We start from the raw sequence: 22477 nt of genomic DNA, 5'->3' as shown, positions 1-22477 counted from the left end.
TGTATATCGACATGGCTCTCTGTAATGGCTTTTAAGGATCCATAATGTTTTCATACTACAATATTTATATTTATACTGTAATGGTTATAATTTACCATTCATGGCAAGGCTATAATAGGCTACATTTATAAACTATAGAGTACACAAATTTCAAGATGTGTATAAATCTGTACATAAGACAACATTGTAATTGCAGTATATAGACAACTTGACTACTGTCACATTGAGGCATAAGTCAGTTTGACAGGTACATGCAAGCTATCTTGAAATAATCTCTTTCCTACAAATTTTCATTAAATTGAACAGAAAATTTACTGTGATAGAAGTTATACTAAATAACTAATCCAAATACTGTAGAACATAGGCTTAAAATTGAACCTCAGGGTTTAGAAATTCAGTTTTTTAATAGAAGAGGAATTTACCAAATGTACAAAAGAAGAGAGAAGTGCAACTAAGGATTTCAGATATGGACTATTTTCAGTACTTATATTTGTTATTCAGTTTTTACGGTATCACTTTCATCATGTAATAACATCAATGCAAGATCTATCATTTGTCCCAATATATTCAGTATATTAAAGAAATATTTTTTTAAAAGATTTTATAAAGATTTCTGCATAAAATGAAGAAAAATCCAATGCTGAATAAATAAATGCAGCAGCATCAAATAAATTACATTATTAAAAATTTTATTTGGGTTTGGTCAGTACAGGTAAGATAATATTGGAGTCACAGAGCAATATGCATTAACAGGATACAACAGTTCTTAAAACTGAGTAACTATGCACACAAAATTCTTAAACATTGTCATCTAAAGAGAACACACAGATGCATAGTGGCAAAAGTGGAACACAAACTACTATAGGACTCCCTCACCAAGTTTATTTTAGTTAGAAAACTACTGTACTGGGCAAACTTGGCAGTCATCAACCCACAACTATTCTGACAAAGTTTTGAGTGTTATAAACAGTATGAGTAAAGAATGCCCTTACACAGCACAAGTTCTAGATATACACAGATTTGTACATACATCATTGTGTTATACCTGGAAATAAAATTCCATTTTCAACTTCACATTAACTCAAAATATACCTTGAGCTTACACAAACATCCTTTTAGCAACATTCAACGTAATCAATTGTTAAAATTTCAGAAGTGGCAGAGGTATTGAAGCAGAAAACCCACAAAGGCAGAATTGTGACATATATGCACTAATTTGAACAGTTCTGGACAGTTTCTTCTCCCAATTAAGTGACACTATAAAAAAAATTTTTTTGCAGAAAAAGGTTACAAAACCGAACCCTGCACATTTACATTAGAGTCCAAACCATTCTGAACATGACGAGACCCCGAAGTTCTGTTACCTTTCACACTGACTGTTTTTTCCTCTTGTGGATCATGATTAGAGTCTGTATCATTTGAATGGTGAGTAAGAGAATTTTCACTACCAGTGGGAGAGTCTACACTTTCGTACCCAGTACTGAGTTGATTTATATAACTACCAGATCCTCTGCCAGTTCTATCTTCAGAGTGGTTGGAAAGCTTATTACCATTGCTTGGTGAGGGTGGAAAATCATCCTCTGTTCCACTACCTTCTCGATAAAAACCAGGCCCCGCTGTCCTCTGATGTGAAGAGCTGCCATTACTTGGTCCATTGGCCAGGCGACTGCAATCTTTGCTCATGGTTTCTCCTTGATCTGTAATTTCACAAGATGGAGTCCGGCTGGTACCTGGAATTGAAGCTTGTAACTGCTGCTGCTGCTGCTGCTGATACTGAACCAATTGTTGGCGAGTCTCTTTCAGCTGTTGTTGTAGAACTAGAATGGTACTCTGCATACCTTCTACTTCCTCATCAAGCTGGATGATGAAATCATTCAGTTCTATATGAAGAAAAACAATTGAGAGCATATACTTAATAAGTAGTATCTGTCTCTTCAAACTGGGCACAACTAAATAATATGCTCGGTTTCATATATTAATACCTTACTTGATCTTAAACATATTCCATCATAGCTCTTAAAAATAATTTAATGTAAATTAAATTATTAATAATCTATTTTCTCTGCATGCACATGTGAGCAACACAAGTCCAACAGAACAACTTTAAAATGTAAATTTTAAGGCCTATTTTAATTTCCATGATAATTGTTTGTTTAAAGCTTTGGTAAAGCTCAAAAAAAGATATTTTAATCTGTTTAATTGATGCCTAAATTCAGCATAAAGGAAATAAATGAAAAAATACATTTGTAAAAAGGTCAACAGATGTGCAAAAGTCCCAGTGGTGGATCTGTTTATCTAAATGGCTATATATACCTTGCTGCTTCTAATTACTTTTGAGCTAAGCAATATTTTCTGTCCAAAACTGATCTACAAATCCTAACATAAAAACTAATAATATATGCACTGATAATGTTCATAAATAAGGTTTGCTTATTGTACACAGATAAAAGTATTTGATATTAGCAGCAAAATATTTTCTACCTTTCTGCAAGAAATATTCCACATATTTTCCCTTTTATAAATTCTAGGGTTCCCCTTTATAAATAGTAATTTTTTTTATTTCCCAGGATTCCTAGCTAACACAATCTAATTGATCTGAATAGAATCACATTGCACTTGCTCTTTACTGTAATAACATACCGTACATTTAATTTAAATGTTAATTAAATGATGTATAAGTTCTCTGTGGCATTTAACAAACTAATATTAGACCCGTCATAATTAATAGCATAGAAATCTTTGAGCACATTGTAACATAGAGACAGCAAAAGTAGATTTTTAAAAAGATTTTTAAAATGTGTAGTCTATTACAATTTAATAACTACCCAAATTTAACTATGTTGAGCTATGGCTTCTGAAAATCCCAAAAGATAAAACAGCAATGTGGAGACTGGCATTAGACTTAAAATCTATGACCTGCATCTGATAATTATATTTTGAAATTATTCTCATAGAAACAGCACTGATTATCTTCCTTTTGTATTTCATATAGAAAAACTAATCATTTCTAGTGCAATTTCATTTGTTTACTTGTATCTTAGATATAACATTTATATAACTAAACGTCAAAAATGCATTCAAAATAATTTTATTGAGAATTAAATCAAAGTTTGCTAGCCAGAATAGCCTATTAGTGAAGATTTAAAAGAAAGTTTCCAATGACTATGAAACAAAATTTAACGAAGATACTAATACACAAAACAGTTTTCAATTCAACTAAGTATTTACATGGGAGCAACATTAAAGAAGTGCCAAATTCATTGAAATTAAGTGCTAACTTTCTGTAACTGTTTTCTGAGGCACTGAAATATAGTAAGAAACTAGAAAAGGATACCTTAAAGACTAAGAATTTATGTACTATCACTAGCACTTCTGCCTTTCAAAAAATAATAATCAAAACACTATAGAATAAACACAACAAGCTTAGTTTATGTTGATTTTGTTCAGTGGAAAAGAAAGCTTTTGCAGAGGACAGAATCATCCAAGTTAAAATTAAGCCTATTGTAGTTAACCATGTGAAAAATTCATGCTTAATTCTCACCATTACCATTTAGTTGCGCTGGTAACTATAAGTTTTATGAGCTTGAAATCCCTTCCAGAACATTTTAAATGTGTAGACATGTATAATACCCACATTTGACTTTTGAAGCTTACACAAACACAGTACAATTCTCTATTTTCTTTTTTTAAAAATCCCTTACCATCCTGACTGCTTTTAAGCTCCTCACTATATTTCTTCTGTAAAGCCAACTCTGCCTCAAGTTGTGCAATACGTCCTTGGGACAGTTGCCTTCCAAGCTCTTGATTCTCCTGGATAAGCATTCGACACTTCGCCATTAACTTTTTGCCTGTTTGGCTGTAAAGGAAAGAGTCATCTATCATAAAATGAAAACAATTTTCTTTCATCTCCCTTGATAAAGGCTGCCACTGGGAGCACTACTTCTGTAACACATCTTTCTAAAGTATCTTGCTGCCAGTTGACATTGAACATTGTTTATTGGTCTTCTGGCCCCATGTGGTTAGCTGAAAGGCAAGTTTCTACAGTTTAATTATCAAATTATAATCGAATTGTATCTATTGCTTTTATCTTTTGACTGGGCAATTTCGATAGAAATTGGACTCAATAAAAAAAGCAATGGGCAGAAATGTTGAAAACAGTAACAATTTTTGGTTTCTGGGAACAAAAAAACTAAATAGACTTATGTAATGAAAACCTTAGTCATGTCTTTAAGCTTAATTCCATATCTTTGAAATTATAAAGATTTGGAATCCCCAAAAAGAAAGTTTGAAGATTTCATGTCTCTCCTATTGGGCTCATGCCAGTATTTTGTTCCAGTGTCAAGCCATTACAAGCAGTGTTTCTGGCAAAGTAAAGTTCTTCTGCACCTTTTTATATACTCACTACTTTGAGTAAGCAGCTTATGCTAGCAGAAGCACCACCCACCTATATATGTCTGTCTGCTATCTAAGAATAGAGCCACACTGCAGTAAACTAGTATAAGACGAATATTAAAGTTGCAATAAACTTTCAAAATGCAGAAGTAATTCTGTCAATAGTATACAAGTTAACTTCTTATAAATCCCCAGCTTCTGCCCTAAAACATCCAAAAGTAATGTAACTTTCAGAGCTTAACATTTTATATAATCAGAAAGTTACTTTCAGTGTTTGAAATCTTTGATTTTTTGAACAGGTCGGTTCAAGCCTAAACCTCTAGTGCAAGGGTGTCAAACTTGCGGCGTCTTGTTTTCATCACATGACATACTGCAACTTTTTCTTTTCCTCCTTCGTTAAACCAGAGGTGGGCATGGCCAGCAAGTGACCTGTGGGCCGTGAGTTTGACCCCTGCTCTAGAGTAACTGAAAATGTGACCTATATAAAAGCCCTTCAAACATGAGGAAATGACATGTTTTAAATTGCCTTTTTAGGCTAAAAGCTTTGTCCTCGTAGAACTTTGGTATCACTTATCCACTTTATTGTTTTTTGTATATACCTGTCAACATCCTTCTTGAAGTGTGGTATTGGATCTTAGAACTATTTCTATTTGACAAAACTATTTTAGTTTATTACATACATTTTAAAAAACTATATGAAGCAACGACAGCTTAGTAGTAAAGCAGCAAACATTGGAAAAACTATTTTAGATTTAAACTAATTTTAAAAACTGAGCTGTGTAAACCAATGGTATGATTCAATATAAATAAAAATTATTAAGTTATGATCTGGCCAAAAGCAAAAAATAGAAGGCAAAATGCCTATCTTAAAAGGCCTAATAATGCAAGAAAGCACCTTTTCAACATAATAGCACATTAAACTATTGGAAGATAACTTACACATATCATTTTGAAAGAGAAACATGGCTTAACGGACTGCCAGAACTAAAATCCCAAAAGAAAACACAAAAAACTGGGTACATGTATCCAAGGTTTTTTCCTACGTTAGAAAGTTATACTTTGCAATATCATGCTTATTTTCTGAGCTTAGCAAATATATTTGAAGTTTTGATCACATAATCTAAGAAAGTTAATTTCAGTGTTCTTCCATTGGATTTTTTTAAACAAATCTAGTACCTGTTTCAAAATTGTAAGTCAATGCAGAATTATTAAATTATCCCACTTTTTTTCTGATTGGAAAAAAATGGCACCTTCAACAATATTTTCTAGTAGACTGACACAAAGATATCATACAAGTAGTTTCCTACATAAGTTATTTTTCTACAGGAAAACTATAAATGTAGCATAATGCCCAACAGTGCATATTTTGTACGTGCGTGGAACCCATTGTGAATCCTGGCCTCCAAAAATATGTATATTACATATTACAGCATATCTAGCTTTTTTTTGTTTCTGATACATAAACAACTTGAAGTGAACCCAAAATTTGGCTAGTTGCCACAAAGCTGTTTTAGATATGTCAAGATTTTGAATATGCCTTAGTTTTTTTAAAATAGCAACCTTCATTGATTATTAAACACTCTTTAAAAATCAGCATTGTATGAAGGTTAGACTTCCGTTCAAGGAAAAAAGACATATCTCAACCCTAAATTCCTGGAATTAAGTGGATGATTCTTTGGATCCTAATTCTTGCCTATAAAATTTAGCTACAATAGATTTACCACTAAACAAAATACATAAATGCTGAGTTTTTAGAATCTGAATAACATTTTAAATTTTTAACTTAGGGCAAAAATTGTAACTCTTGTAATTTTAACTACATTTAATGTATATTTACTTAAATTAATTTATAAATGACTGATAAGCAAAAACAAACATATTAATTAATGGAGGATGGAGGATGCCAAGACTATCTTAAAGTTTCAAAAACGAAACAAATATAATTTCAAAACAAATATTGTTATCTAATGAAACACCAATATTGTATCTTATTCCTATTCATGTTCATACTGTGAATATTTTCTCTTGCTAAAGTTCTAAAGCCTGTAAACAAGGGCAATGCAATACAATTCTTAAAACACTGTTGAAAAAAGGTAAGATTTTGAGCACAAACTTGCAAAGACATAGGATCCACAAAATATTATACGCAGATACAAGAATACTCTTTCCTTAGTACTTCAGAATCACTTTCACAGTGTAGAAAAATACATTACCATTTTGAAGCATAAGATCAGAAATAAATTATGGCAGAACACAGAAGACAAACAACTTAAGGAAAATATTTTAAAAACAATAAATTAACATTCATCTCTTGAACCAAACACTTTCAATCTGGCAGCCTCTGAGTTTTTTGTTTCTAAAGTTTCAAAATAATTGTTTCTATCTCTCATATATGATAGCTAAGGGTATTGAGGATTGCAGTTCAGAACATCTGGAGGCCAACAGCTTAAGGAAAGCCGTCTTACAATTTCATAGACACAATAAAGGAAAGTATGACTACTTGAGTACTTAAAAGTACCAATTTCACACTTATCTTCTGATTAATCTATTAATCTGATTAAGTATGGACATATCAAAGATTGAATTAAGATTACAATTAGTCATTTTCTGAAACCATATTTAAATGGTAGGTGTCTATTTTAAGTGCAAACAAAATAAATGCACCCTAAAATAAACTGGATATATATAGAAGCTATCTTTCCTTCTAAATATTATCTGATCAAGTTGGGAATTCACAGGCAATTTTTATGACACAATTAAAACATACCTATGAAGAATTATTTTCTGATTATACATTCAACAAGTCTTACAAAGACAAATGTAACATTTTAGGATACTTTTTTTCTGCAGAAATCTTACCTCAGTTCTGTTGATAGACCTTTAAAAGATTTTCCAAACCATCCCACCAAGATGATCTTCAAAAGCCTGAATTAATGTGAATTTTTTTCCTTTTGATGAAATACCCATGGTTTGTATATTACCACATTTTTATGTTGAAATAATTTTATCACAGGTATATGCATTTCATAAAATGGTTGTTTTAGATTTACTGAACGTGGAATGCTGGTATTGTGTCCAGTTGAAATATTCTATGCAATAGTCCTCAATTTTTTCAATCAACTTACTATAGAAGACTATACAAGTATTAAGACAAAGCAAGTAATTTTAGAAGCTTTTCCCACTGTAATCTTGAGAATACTGAAATGTCCAATACAACTATTCCTAGAAATCACTTAGGACGTGACATGGTGCCAGGTAGTACCAATGATTTTGAGCTGTTGAAAACCCATGGGATGTATGCAATAAGCTTTGACATTATCTTTCTTTCAGAGAACAGGATAAAACATGGTAGCAGCCTGTTCTCCATTCTTTTTTGTTCATAATTCACTGGAACTTCGTACAGTGGTTCAGCCAACTGTGTCTCTCAATTACTTGACATTACCTATTTTAAAGCAAACTTAAAGAGTGCAGCTTTATATGAAACTAAATATACAAATGCATTATGCTATCTAGGCAACTGACTCTGATATGCCTTGTATAGTTTGCATATATTTTCTCAGGATGATACTATATATGGCAATTTTATACTGTCAAGGATAGGATAGGAATCACAACTAGTTTTTGTTTATATATTCTAGTTGAGATTCACATGTTTATACAACTGTTCAACAATATAAAAATTGGTAATTAAATTGCATCTATGTTTGTACAGCACTAGATTTAGGAATTTACATTTTACCAGCCATCCACAGAATAATTTGTTAATCCAAACCACAAGTTTCACTGAATTCCTATAAAGCCCAAATGCTAAGCAAACCAACACTTGAATGTGTGTGTGTTCTCACCACTGATTAGCAAAAAAAATGTGATTTAAACAAAATTCACCTCATTTGAGTTTTGACCCAGCAGTTCAGTGAACAAGGAGGAAGTCCACAGTCTTAATGGCAAAACTGACTTAATCAGTCTCTACATCACTAGGTTTGGGATTAAGAACGAAGCACATTCCATTTATATGTTTTACTGGAATTTGATATGATCAATTCATGATTTAAAATCTCTAGGTTCTCCTCCAATTTGTCTGTAGACATAGTGTGCCACAGACTTTAGACTTCTGCTTCTCCCTCATTTTCTTCAAACAGAACCACTTTGCAAGTGTCTACATGTTCTAGAAAGTACACATTTTCTGTGGTGGCCACTTCTTCAGAACAGTCCGACGCTGTCAGGCCTCTGAAGCAAAGGGGGGGAAAAGCTGAAACACAAGGTTCATCTGATAAGTTTTACATTAAGCAATACAAGCTGGACAGAATAAAATGTAGCTTTTGGCTCAAAACGTCTGAGTCTTGGTGTGGAAACGAGTACGTGGTTGTCCCACCAAAGCATTCTCTGTCAGGGAAGTCTTGACTGGGGAGTATGTTTTGTTTACCTATCAGGTGTAAATTTCCAGGCACTCAGTTCATTTTGGGCTTGTTCCAGTTTGTCTTTAGTCTGTTCCAGTTCACCTTTCATTTTTAGGAAAAACAAGTTGATGGCTGGGTCCACCATGGTTGATCTCAGTTGAGCAACACTTGGTTGCTGGACTTGCTTGAGGTACTGTATCTGATTCTGCATGAAGGAAAGAAATATTAAGTCAATATATACTATCACTGGTCCACACAATCTGAAAAATAATCCTTTCTTTTTTATTAAAATTAGTAGAAAATAAAATAAACTTTGAAATTATATGACAGAATTTATATAGGTGCTATAAACACCATAACAATTCATACAACCATGCATGTACTAATCACAAATTTAAGAAATGGCACTGCAATACTGCAAAACACACACATACACACACAATTTTATCTTATAAAATATTTTTATATATACTATTTGTAATTTTATAAAATAAATATTAACAATATTTAAACAATTTTTCAACTGACCAATTTATAGTCTTTTATGATGTTTAGTTTTTAGTGGTGGCAAAATCTCATAACCTGAAAAACCTAATTCTTACATATTGCAAGGAAATACATGTAAGCTTTGATTTTAGTAAGGCAGAATAAATATCATTGTAATAGTGAATTCCAATTACACTTATTCCAGTATACAATATTTATTATTTAGTAAACTATTATAGTGAAAATACAATGTTTAGAGAAACATACAAATACAATAAACTTTGTCCTCAAAAATCATAAATTCTCAACATTAGGGTTGCTGAGGATTAGAAATTCAAGAGAATTAAACATAATAATGACTGCAAAAAATACCAGAGGATTTAATAATCATTTATCCAGTTTTGGGACTATCCAAATAGGTTAGAGCGTTGCAAGTGGTATTACTAAAAAATTGGTGACATCAAAAAGGACCAGAGTAACTTTTCAAAGTAAATTCTTTTCAAATTATAACTTTTCAAAGTTATAGTACTAAAAATAAATAATGACCAACACCCACATTTATATGTTCCCAGTGCTCCTTAGTCAGACTATGGAAGAGTGGTTAGGACACAAACAAAGTGGAGGGTGTAAAAAGGATTAGTCTTGTCAGTTTTGAGCCCCCTATAGCATAGCTATTTGGGTGACTGTTTCAAAAGGCTATGGAGAAAAGGAAAGCATAGGTGCAGTCACATGATTTCCAGCTTAGTGACCACTTCACTTATTGACAGAATTGCATGTCCCAATTATGTTTGCTATAATGGGACTACCTGTAGCCTCTAAATGGACAGAGGAAACAGCCCAAAATTTGCCATCAAATTTTAGTAGTGTAGTTGTGGGTAATTTCAAGGACTTTGAAACAGAGATTCAGGGCTGCACACAATCACATTACCATCTCAAACAAAAAGGAAAAGCAAGCCTTAGTTTTAGATTTATGTGAACATTGCAACAGAATTTTATAATACAAATTAGTGGTATTTATACGTTTTCTAATGTTAGTGATCAATCTAGTGGAACTCTGTATTGAATATGTTTTGTAATCTTTGTGTCATCTACATTAAAGGTTGCTATTGAACTATGGTAGCTCACAACTCTTTGAAAAATCAGTAATATATCAACATATTTTATATCATTAGAACAGGTTTTGATAAAAATTTATAGTTCAAACCATGCTAAATAGTAGGAATTAGCACAACAAATGAATAGAATTATGCATTCAAAGCCAAATCGATAGCTTTTATCAACTGACAATCTCAAACGATTTGATTAATTTCACTTACAGTACACTCTTGCATTTCTTGTTCTTTAGTTGCTAGTCGCATCACCAAGATATTTTCCCTTCGAGCAGATTCTTGTTGTTGCTGCTTCAGTTTTTCTTCAGACTCTCTCAATCCAGTTACATCATTGGCTAGTGTAAAAGGGAAGAAATTACAAAGTTTATAATTGAAATCCTTCAAAATAGTAAGATAAAAAGATGAACAATAAGATAAAAATGATATCTAAAAACAAAGAAAAAATAATGTGAATCATAAATATTCCTTTTTGGAAGCAAATGTAAAAAAGGAAGATATATAACTTCTATGAGAACACAGGTAACACCACACATAGTTCGCTCTGATTATTTTCTACTGGCCTTTTAACAGTTCACAAAAGAACAGAAGATAATAGTAATGGCATGACACTGCATCATACAAACAAGCTGTCACAATCCTCCTCTTCAGTCCCAATGTCATAAAATCACCTGCAAATTTATGATGATATTTTTTTACAGCCATGGGAAAAAGCAGCTTCTTGTTTTAAAGGGAGCTACAAATAAAATATACAGGGTCCTTATTGACAGGGATACAACTGTAACAGGTTTCTGTAACTGAATTCAAATTGCACATTAACACATACAGGTCATTCTATGACCAGCCTATCAAATCATGGCCCTGGACAGCTAGTAATTGGCCCCACAAGACCACCAACATTAATATGTATGTTTATATACATTAACTATATATTTCATGTGGACCAGGACAATTCCTCTTCATTCAGTGCAGCCCAGGGCAAGCCAAGATGTTGGACATGCCTGTTGTATGAGAAAGGGAAGAGCTACGAACTATAATCTGCTCATTTGCACCTACTGGTATCAGTTTTACAAGCACAAAAAAGCATCAAAAAGAATAGTTTTCTTCTACTTGCATTTTACTTTGAATTTTGTCAACAGACTTATATTAAGGAAAAGAAAGCAACTTTGATATAGGAAATAGTGATCTGTCAAACCCCAGAGGCATTGCATGAACACAGCTATCTATCAGTCCCTAATTATTGCTTAGTATTAATCTCAGGGCACAGGTGAAGCCAATGTTTTCTCCCCAGATGCATAGTTCTGGGACAAGGATGAGTAACTTAAAATAACCTAAACTCAAATCCCAAAGATATATCAACAGCTTAACAAGCTCATTATTCTATGAAGGTTTCTTATTTAATGTTGTTAAATCAGAAGTAAACAAGCTTGACTATTCAAAGGAAGAAAACATAATCCTAAAGCCTGTTGATGCCCTACAGATTATTTAATAATTAGATTATCTTATTTATTCTTAACATACTAAATTTGTCTATACAAGAATAATATATCACTGCTCTCATCCAATAAAAAACATAGGAATATAAAATAGTAATATAAAAGTTGCCCCTATCAATTTCAGAATTCAAAAATGAAATATAAATCAGGTTTAATTGAAAATACATGTATTTCAACACATTTTAAAGGTACTATCAAGCAAGCAGTGCTTTCATGGATACATTAATAAGGAAATGACTATCCCCAAAAAGCTTTAACTAAAATAATTAAACGTAATTGTTGTGCTACTTGTAACACATGGTTTAACAATTACCACAAAACAGGTGGTAAAATCAGACCAGTTACGTGAACTACTGTTTACTCATCTATCATGTCAACTGGGAAAATATTTATGCCAATATCTGAAATTGACAAAGGCCTGCTTCAGTAAATGTATTCAGAGTAACACAGTTGGTGTTTTGCTTTTTATGTATACAGGTGAACTGAGCAATATTACAGAAAAAATCTAGCCTAATGAATATGCCCAAGGGAAAGCCTTCCATCATTTCATATCAGAAATTATTGATTCAGATATAGTGTATAAATTTTAATATATCATTAGAGATTGAGAACAGGTAGTCCTCAATTTATAACTATGATTGGAACCAAAAATCTTATAATAAAGCGGTGCAGTTGTTAACTTATGCATCACGTGTCCACACCTGTTTTTGCAACTTTTTGTCAGTCGTGAATGAATCACCTGTAATGGTTAAGTGAGACATCAAGTGACTACTACTCCAGTCCCACATTAACTATGCCTGTCAGAAGCTAGCTGGAAAGGTCACAAATGATCACATGACCAGAGGATGACATGATTTGTAAATGTGCAACAATTGCCAAGCATTGTAATCACAATAACAAGCACTGGAATCACAGTAACGAGGATGGTACAATGGCTATAAATACAAGGACCAATCGTAAGTCACCTGTTTTTAGCATTGTCGTAGCTTTGAACAGCCACTCACTAAACAAATGGTTGTTAAGCAAGGACTGCCTGTATCAGTTTTATGCTAGATATTAATCTCCTTTTCCCAATAAGTTTTTTTTTAAATTTGCAACAAAAGATAAGAAGATAGCTCTTGTAGTAACTTCTAATCATTAATCCTTTTAATTATGATTCTAGATTAGTTTTAGGGAAAATTATTAACCAATTACTTTGAATGCTAGAGATCAGATAAAAACAACTTATTGCGATTTACTTTGATAGGAAGACTAGCCTGATGGCATTAGTATATAACCTTCCTCAAGCAGGGGATAAATATTAAGTTACCAATTCGTGAATTAATAGGTTCAAACTTACTTTAAAATGTACATACTATAGGAATATATTTTAGTTGCTATGTCCATATGTTGTCCAATAATTCACTTCCAAAAAACTCAATTTTTTATTATTACTTCCACTTTTCAAAGAATATGGCAGGGTCTAATTATATATTCAGCTGATTTTCAACTTACAGTTTAGATCAGTGTATTTGCCCTCAAGAGCTTGCACGTATGCTTCATACTGCTTCCATCTAAACAAAGAAAAAAAACAATTTCTGAATTGTGTATATGGTTTAAATAAGTAGCAGTATACAATTAAACCCACCTTACAGCTTTCATTAAATAATTTAATTACTTATCATGATATGTAGTTTAATATCTAGAAACAAGTTTGGCAGCTACAGTGAACATACACCAAGTCCCTATTTCAAATTGTAGTCTGCTTTCAAAAATAATCCTTTCTTTTGGAGAATTTGACGAATTACCTAATCTTATGTGTGAGCCAAGGCAGAGGCAATATTGTTTGAACAGGTTTACAGTTAACTTTCTTTAATAATTTGTATCTTTTTCAGTTTTTTCATCTCTGGCTATTTTGATTAGTTTTTTAAAATACATACATACCTACCACACTATTCATTTTCAGAGGATAAGCAATATAATGTAAAATTTAGAAAAGGAGTTAAGAAAATAAATATAAAGACATAGCTGAAAATTAAAAGATAAATATAATGTACAACAAAATCATTTGCCTTATCTCCCCATACTTTTCTATCCTTGCAAACTATATTTAATAGATTTTAATAGCTCAGTGAAATTGTTAACTGCTTTTAATCTGAGGGCAGAAGATGGGGCAAAACTAATTCTATAACCAGGGGTCCCCAACCCCCGGACTGGTCCATGGCCTGTCAGGAACCGGGCCGCACAGCCGGAAGCATGTGGTGAGCAAGCAAAACAGAAACCACCACTACCGGAGACCATGGTAACATTGTCTTCCACAAAACTGGTCCCTAGTGCCAAAAAGGTTGGGGATGCTGCTATAAACAACTGGCTCAAGGTCACTAAATTGAAAATTGAATTGAGATCTTTCTCATGCTTGTTTAGCCCAACCCAAATATATATATTACATGCACATAATTGTACTTTTAAACTAATTTCAGATATGCAAAGAAAAAGATTCGTACACCTGCCATTGTGCTTTCCAAATTATCATGCATTTGATATATCATTATGTGTTATGTGAATCAGGATTAATAATAATAGCCTAGTGCAATATGTGGACCCTATATCCATTACATGGGTAAATATTTGAATAATGCTTCTGTCCTGATGACTTTATAGACACTTCCACATAGTGTTCTTTAGGAAGTGGCTTGTCACGGCCGTCTTCCAAGTTGTCTTTTTCAAAGTCTTCATCTAGCAATAACACTTAGCTATCCTGACAGTCCTCAATTCAAATATTAACCAGGAGAATTATGCAGCACTTCAGATTTGATTTAGAAGAGATGCTCCAAAATATGCTTGTTTTCAGGCCTGAACTTCAAGAGCAGCCCTGCAGCAATTGTACTAATTCATAAAACATAACTGCTTTAACAAATTGCAGAAAGATCCTAATTTGTGAAACCATATTTCAAAGGACCTCTTCCAATGAATTCTATGATTTTTTTTTTTTTTAAGAGATTAGCCAAAAATGGTTCGGGGCCAACTTATGATCAACAGAAATGTTTGGATCAAACTGCAGATAATTCTTGCTTAATGACTATCCGTTCAGCAATCATTCATAATTATGATAGTGCTGAGCAAAGGGATTTTATGAGCTGTACCTGATATTATGGTCATTATAGCATCCCTGTGGTCACATGATTGCAATCTGGGCTCTTCATAACCCGTTCATTTACAACTGGTTGCCAAGCACCTCACAACCATTTGATCACCACTTGCAAACTTCTGTGATAGCTTCCCCAGAAAGTCAACAGGGAAGTTGGCAGGGAAAGCCAGTACTGCCTGCTAAAAGAACTCCCTCTGGTTTCTTGGGGCAGGCTAAAAAAGGTCTATCCTGAGATCCAAACAGGGTCTCAGCACAGAGCATTTGTAGCATGGTACATTTGCAGCCAGACCCCAGAAATCAGAGGATGTTCTCATCTTTGGGAGTTGGCTGCAAACATCTTTCTCAACCAGTCTCTTTGAGAGTGAAAGGGCTACCCACCATACAAAATTCAGACCTATCTGGGGAAAATACCTCTGGCAGGCAGCTCTTTGAGAAAAAAAGGGGCTGTCAGCAGGAAAATTTTGACTCCGTCTGGCCAGAGTTCTTCCACCAGGCAGCTGTTTGACAGTGAAAGTGCTGCCCACTGGAAGATTTTGACCACATATGAGGTAATCTCCCTCCAGCAGGCAGCTCTCTCCACCCAGATCACTCAATGACAACGGGACTACTGTCACTGAGCAAAACAGCCACATGACATCTCGCTTAACAACCACTTCACTCTATTTATTTATTTTAGAAAATTTATGTTGCCGCCTACTCGCATATGGCGATTCAAGGCGGCTTACAGGAATCTTTGAACAAAGACCAAAGATTCTGGTTTCAGTTGTGACCATAAGTCAAGGACTGTCTATAAATAATGGGATACTTATCTTTTCATTTTTCTGAAATTCGTTTTGAATCTCAATAAATCATGAACTACAAAATTTGATATTTTAAGCATTTAATTCTCCCAAATGTCTGATTTAGCTTAATTAAACTTTTTAACATTTTCATATGCAAAAATAGTTCTTTATTAGTCCTTATTCAATAAAGTATTAAGATCCAAATTATTCTATGTAAGTTATGAGAAATGATTTTTTGTTATTATGAAATAGACCATTATTTTACCTTAAGATTAATTCTTCTCTAGGTAGAACCTTGAAGTCTGTTTCACTGAGACGGGCCTGCACAAAAATAATTTCATTGAATTATTTCATCTAGCATTGACAAAGAAAAGTAATAGTAGAATACATGTTTCCAGATTACCTTCTTTGGAAGTGGCTCTTCATTAGTCATGGTGAATTCTGTAGAAGAAATAACACTATTATTATTTCACCCTCTTACAAGTGTAAGTTCCAATCAGTTTGAGTATATGTAGTACATTTTTATAATAGCTTTGGAAAATAATAAAAACTTTAATTTCAACAATTTATGTATACACATAACTCTTGAGAAATGTATCAATTAAGCCCTATTGAACTCTATGTTACAAAAATATTTTCCTCATTGTGTGGATAATTAAGACATTTATTTTCAACAATAATGAACATTTAAATAATTTCTGAGAATGTCTGAATATATATGAAAGCTCACTACTGCTTATGTAATACAGATCCATCCTATTACAGATAACTTTGCCATATTAAATTTAGGGTTTTTGCCATTTCAGAATGTAATCAACCCAGGATCACATTTATTGACTTTCAAATATTATTTTTCTGCACTACATAGGTAATCCAAAACTAACATTTTCCATAACTAGTAGAAAGCTGACCCTATTGTTTATAAGATGGGCAAATATATGTTTTAAATAAATATATAGTAGAGAAAATGTTTCGCTTAAAGTTTTAGAACACTGATAGTTGTAATTATCAGCATCAGACTAGAACTCTAAAACTTTAGCTTTACCAAATGAGGCAGTCACTATTTTTCAGGCTGATCTATTTCACAGCACCAGTGCAGAATGGCAACAAGCATGCAGCAATTAACAATGCTGCTATTTTATATAATGCCATATAAATTCAATCCGAGGAGCCTATAAGGAATCCTTTACTTAAATTATCAGAAAATTTAATAATCTTTTTTTAATTATAAATTCCAAAATACAAAAACTAAGCACAATTTAAAACCCTACACAGATCAGTGTAGGGGTTTTTGGCAATACTACAGAACTGGCTTACTATCTCACAGGATGTTTTGACTTTACTCTCTTGTAGTTTTCCATACAATGACTGAGTTCTGATTATTTTAAGGGTTCCCCCCCATAAGGATCAACCACAGTTCTTTTTTTTTTTTTTCTCATACCATAAAATTTGATTAACCCAGACTTTCTATCATTGTTTCAACTAATTACAATAACAATAATCTGTTTATATTCAGTAGCTTTATTGAAATTTTATTTTTTCTACTGCAAATAAATATTATCCATTTTTATATTAGATGACTTCTAATTCTAAAATAATTACCTTTTGCATGCTAAGATTTATTTGGAACAGATTTAGGGACTTTAGAAATTGAGATATTGTTCTGAATACAGCCTTCATCTCTTATGTACAATCTTAAAATGTAAGAACATAATCTGACCCCAAAGTTGTATATATAACCCCAAAAATGTAAGAGTATGTAATGTTACAGTATGTATTGTTAGACATTACTATGCTATAGTAAACTTTGCCAAATAAATACTCAGTAGAACAAGCCAATTTCAACTTAAAATTATTTGTTTTTCTCAAGCTTATTAAATAAATTTCATTGACATTTTTATTCCAATGAAAAATATTTTTTCTCTGCTCATAATAATCACTGGACTGAAACAGATATAATAGCAACTATAGTTAAAACATTTAGTAATATAAATTGTTGTACAAATACCTCATCTCATATAAACCTGGCTATATAATTTTAACAAATGGAATTGTGTACATTGTGATTTATAGTAACTATACACTGAACTTAGTCAATATAATAACTGACTTTCTACATGTGACATATAACTAATTTTTACATGGCCAGTTTACTTCATAGCCAACTGGATCACCACTGCATGTAACATATTCATTGCAATCTAGTACATCAGTGGTGTGCTAGATTCTTTCTAAGCAACCTGTAGAATGAACAAAAATATTCTGTCTCTGATCTGCCTTGCCCCCCAACTTGGGTTTTCTGCAAGCGCATTAGGCTACAATTCTCATTTCTACCAATTATTGGATATGCTGAAACAGATGATTTATAATTTAACATAGGAGGACATCATTTTGAAGAGTCATTTGCTAGATGGAAAATAACCAGTAACATTTTAGATTTTATACAACTGTTGTCCACAAAGTGGCAAAACTACCAAGTAAAATATCAATAGTTCAGCAGAGTATGTAAATATAATGAAATCTAGGTCAGTTTATGGTTTTAAGGGTAAATCAAACTAAATTTTCCTCCAGAATCACTGTTAACTTCCTAATAAAATATAGCAACATAATCTATCCTATTTTTTATTGAAAAGAATTGCTAAGACATAAAATACTGACAAACTTAAAACCATTTTTGCAAGCTTAAAAACACAAGCATGTGATGCGCAGTCCAATTCAACCCATTTATTCTGAAGACTTAAGGCACTCCCGTGCATAAATTTCGAGACTTTGTAATTTTTAGACACGTGCCTTTATATCTATACTTCCAAGCTTCTCAGGCACGCTATAATAAAAATAGCGCACGTTTGGAACTGTTCTGCAAACGAACAATATAAGAAGAACCTCTTCAGATTCTCCTAAGCCTTAGGGCCATCTAGGTAAACAAATCAAGATCTTCTCGAAAATAAAGGTCGCCTGTCTAAAATGGGCCTTCAGGAAGATCGCGGCGGGCGGGGGAGGGCGAGCGACAAGCAAGAAGATGCTACAGGCGTGGCAACGTCGGGCCTCGCGAAGGGTTGCCCCGATCCCCACTGGACGGCCTTCGCAATCTCTTCTTCGTTCTTCCCGGTGGTCCCTCGTTAAGGCTGACGGCGGCGGCTCGCGCGGGAAAAGGAGTAGGCCACCACTCACCTCCCGCCGATGGCGGCGCCGCCAAGGCGTCGTGTCCAGACCGCTCCAGATACTTCCAAGGACGGTTTCTCCTGTCGCATCGATAAACTTAGAACCACCGCCCTGAAACGGTCACCACCGCCGCCGCCACATTCCGCTTCCCGCCCGCTCTTTATTCGCTGGTTCGCTGCGCTACAAAATGGCGCCCGAGAGGGAAATGAGAAAAGCCGCCTCGCCCCTTCCTTCACTCCCGCCTCGTCCCAGCCAGAAGGCAGCGCCGCCGCAGCGCGGAGCCAACCGCTGCCACTCAATTCCCCGGCCCCTCCCCCGCACGACTGCCACCACTCGCGCACCCCCTCGCTCCCTCCCTCCTTCTTCACTTACCGGCCCAGCCAGCCAGCAACTGACTCCGCGGCAGCCGCTGCGGCGCTCGCTTAGCGCCGGGACTATACTTTTCCGCCGCTTCTTTCGCCTCCCCCCACTCCCTCCGCCGCGCGCGGACGGTGTTTCTTTCTGTTGGTTTCTGTGGGAACAAAACAGCCGTTGCGCGGGAAAAGGGACAGAATAATATTTTCGAGGAGGGGGAGGGGTTAGGGTACGCGAAACGGTCAAGTCGGTCTACTCCGTCTGTCAGGATGCGCATTTGCAAAGCATGATGGGTAGGTGGTGTCAGCGGAAGGATTCGAAATCTTACTATATAACCACCTGCAAGAGTGAGGCTGTTTTGGCGGAAGGAGACTTGACACAATAAAAATAAAGAGCGTCGAATCTTCATTTGCGTTTTTCGAATTGCAGGTGGATTTTGCAAAATGATTCAAGGATTGTGGCTCGGCTCTCCTACGCCCAGTTCACTAGTGCGCAGAATGCAGAACTATCTAAAATAGTTATCTGAAATTGGCGTAAAGGTTGCTTTTCCTTGCGTAGGAGGGATCCTTTTTCCAAGGTTATCGATTTGTTATTGAGAGGGGGTCGTTCTGAAACAGCCGGAAAACTATTAATGAAATGTTTCGGGAATGACCAACTTGTTCGTAAGAATCATTACTAACAAAAATTTTCTACAGGATATGTTGGCCAGTACTGCCGAAGTAGTTTGAGTAACGTTAAAGAGCTGCGATTATAAAATATAATCTTTTAAAAGAAACATAAAAAACAGCGACAGCTAGATTCGCATAATGTGGTAAGCCAAGGGGTTTTGACAGGTGACATGTTTTGACAACTTGTAGAAAGGGTCGTAATTGTTTTTAAGCTGATGAAATTGTGTAAGCAAAGCAGCCGTTTTTCAAGTTTGTTTTTTTGGAGAAGCTTGCAGCACCGGTTGGGGGACAGCAAATGTGTTTGGTTTTTTTTATAATTCTACATGCAAGAAGCCCCTTGCAGTATACCATGTGATTCACATTATGACTTCTGACAGAAGAAAGTCCAAATAATTCCATTTTGTAAAATTAGGGGTTCCAGTATACTTAGGTCAATACAGAAATACCCCAAATCCTACTGATCTAAATTAAAGATCTTCTCAAATAAGATTATTGTCTAGATACAAAAATCTAGACAATCACTAATTAGCAGTGAAGATACTTTATTTCCTGTATTTTTTTCACTATCAACAAATGGTTGTCCAGATTTTTATTTTCTAGATGCAATAACTGGTTGCCACCTGAGAATAGTATATGACTGTAGCATTGCTTTCTACAAACCGGCAAGGATATTCCACTTTAAACATGCCAATCCATTTATTTTCCCCTATTTTTAAAAGCCCTTTTCTTGCAAATTCTGAATTCTACATTTCTAAAACCAGACATTTGTATATGTGTAGGCTATAAACAAACTTTGAAATTCAAGAACTGTTGTGTCTCCCTACCTAGTTAGTATAAATGTTATTATGTGACAGTAAATTAACTCATTTAATTGCTTAGTCAAAATCAATGTGCAAAAATAAAATTGGAAGCTTGTTCAATACATTACTTAAATTAGCTTTATTATTTCCAAGCAAGCAGTTAATAACTTATATCTACTGTAATAGCTAAACTACAATGAGCTTGGTGTAGTTTACAGCATGGTGTGTGAATTAACACAATGTAACTTGTAAACCATGATTTATGTCTTAGGTCTTTTCCAGCAGCCAGTGCCTCCCCTCCTCCAAATGTGCTCCACCTATCCTTGAAGGGACAGAAAACTACACTGGAATGTAATTGGCTGTGTCCATTTTTATTATGCTTTTTACCTTGAAAATATACACAATAAATAGAACGCAAGTACGAGTAAAATAAACATATAGTTCAATTCAAATTAAAAGCTCAGTCATATATTAAATGCCACTAAGATAACAAAAATGCTTAGGACGTACACACAAAGATCATAATGTCCTGCTGGGCAATGCAACCACAGTCAGAACCAGTGACGGAAAATTCCGAGATGTAAGGGGACCTAGAATCCACAGTTGCTCAGCTTACAAAGGTTGATGTGCTGTCCCAGCCAGTCTACGGGAGTTGGATAGTTACTAAGGAATTGTGAGCTGCAATTCATCATGGAATGAATCATGGTAAATGTAGTTAAAGGTATTCTGGGAAATGTAGTTCATGTCACATGGCCACATCTGTAATCCTGGTTGGGCACTAAATTGACCCTCGAAGGGTTGAGGGAGGTTTCCTCCATTCTTGCCTGCACTCATGGACTGATAACAGCTTTCTTTCTATCGCTACGTGATGGGTTAGGAAAATAACCATTTTTTACCTGCAATGCTGATATACAAAGGATTGGTCATTATAGAAGAGCTTCGTAACAAATGTGAGTTAAGAAGATACCTGATGTACCAATAATTGTACTTTGTTATGGATGTTTTGTGGAATTATCTATCTGCATATCTGCATAGCCACAAATCCACCTCTGTGCATGAGATAGGACAGAAAAGTTGAGTTTAAGCTAGATTCTCCTTACCCACATTCCCGTAGACTTAAAATAGTGAAAAGAACTTGGACAACAAGTTGGCCAGGTTTGCAGACATACCATTAGGTTTTATCAGCTTTACCTGAGTTCCACATAAGTGATGGGGCGTATTATGTCATGATATTACATCATAAAGTTCAGCAAATGGAGTTTGCTAACAGTTTGCAAGACTCACAGCAATCCAAGCAGAACCACAATCAGGCAAAAGGCAATAGGGAAATGCAAGAAGAGAGCAAACCAGGTTTCTGGCTCCATCTTATGGCCGTCGGAAGAACCTCAGCCAATCACAATTACAGCACTCTCTTAAAGATACAACAGTATTAAATAACTATCCTGGTTTATATATCGCCAACCCAACAGTTAGGTGACTTATCATTCCTAACAAGCCTGGACCAAGAAATACCTGAGGACAGATTTTTTTAAAAAATTTATGGACTGATGAGTGACTCTACAGACAAATTCTCACTTTTACTTTCTTCAATATTCAGGTTTGAGGTTTATTAACATTTTCAGTTGACCCAGAGCACTATAGTTGTTCAACAGTAATATGAATCCTCCAAAATACAGCTTGCCTAATAATTGTGCACACAGTGTAGTT

General features: G+C 34.4%; 1 protein-coding gene across 3 annotated transcripts; it reads right to left on the bottom strand.

Moving 5' to 3' along the window:
* Positions 1 to 672: 672 nt before the first annotated feature.
* Positions 673 to 19585, bottom strand: WTAP (WT1 associated protein). 3 transcript variants are annotated; one of them, XM_087938819.1, is made up of 9 exons: positions 19321 to 19575; positions 18958 to 19128; positions 16190 to 16227; positions 16052 to 16107; positions 13372 to 13430; positions 10592 to 10719; positions 8816 to 8994; positions 3702 to 3856; positions 673 to 1880 (listed from the first exon to the last, which is right to left on the bottom strand). In XM_087938819.1, exons 3-9 carry the CDS (start codon positions 16217 to 16219, stop codon positions 1288 to 1290), a joined length of 1200 nt encoding a protein of 399 aa, XP_087794945.1. In that variant the 5' UTR covers positions 16220 to 16227; positions 18958 to 19128; positions 19321 to 19575; the 3' UTR covers positions 673 to 1287. The 3 variants fall into 3 exon arrangements, with proteins under 3 accessions (XP_087794945.1, XP_026560864.2, XP_026560863.1); XM_026705079.2 differs by lacking the exon at positions 18958 to 19128 and having other exon boundaries at positions 19321 to 19585; XM_026705078.2 differs by lacking the exon at positions 19321 to 19575 and having other exon boundaries at positions 18958 to 19144.
* Between the last annotated feature and the right edge of the window lie 2892 nt (positions 19586 to 22477).

The sequence above is a fragment of the Pseudonaja textilis genome, chromosome 1 (genome assembly GCF_049901715.1).
Source record: "Pseudonaja textilis isolate UNSWEBS1 chromosome 1, rPseTex1.2, whole genome shotgun sequence".
Taxonomy (NCBI): Eukaryota; Metazoa; Chordata; class Lepidosauria; order Squamata; family Elapidae; genus Pseudonaja; species Pseudonaja textilis.
The sequence above is the reverse complement of the archived record's forward strand: the minus strand, read 5'-3'. Positions and strand labels throughout refer to the sequence as shown.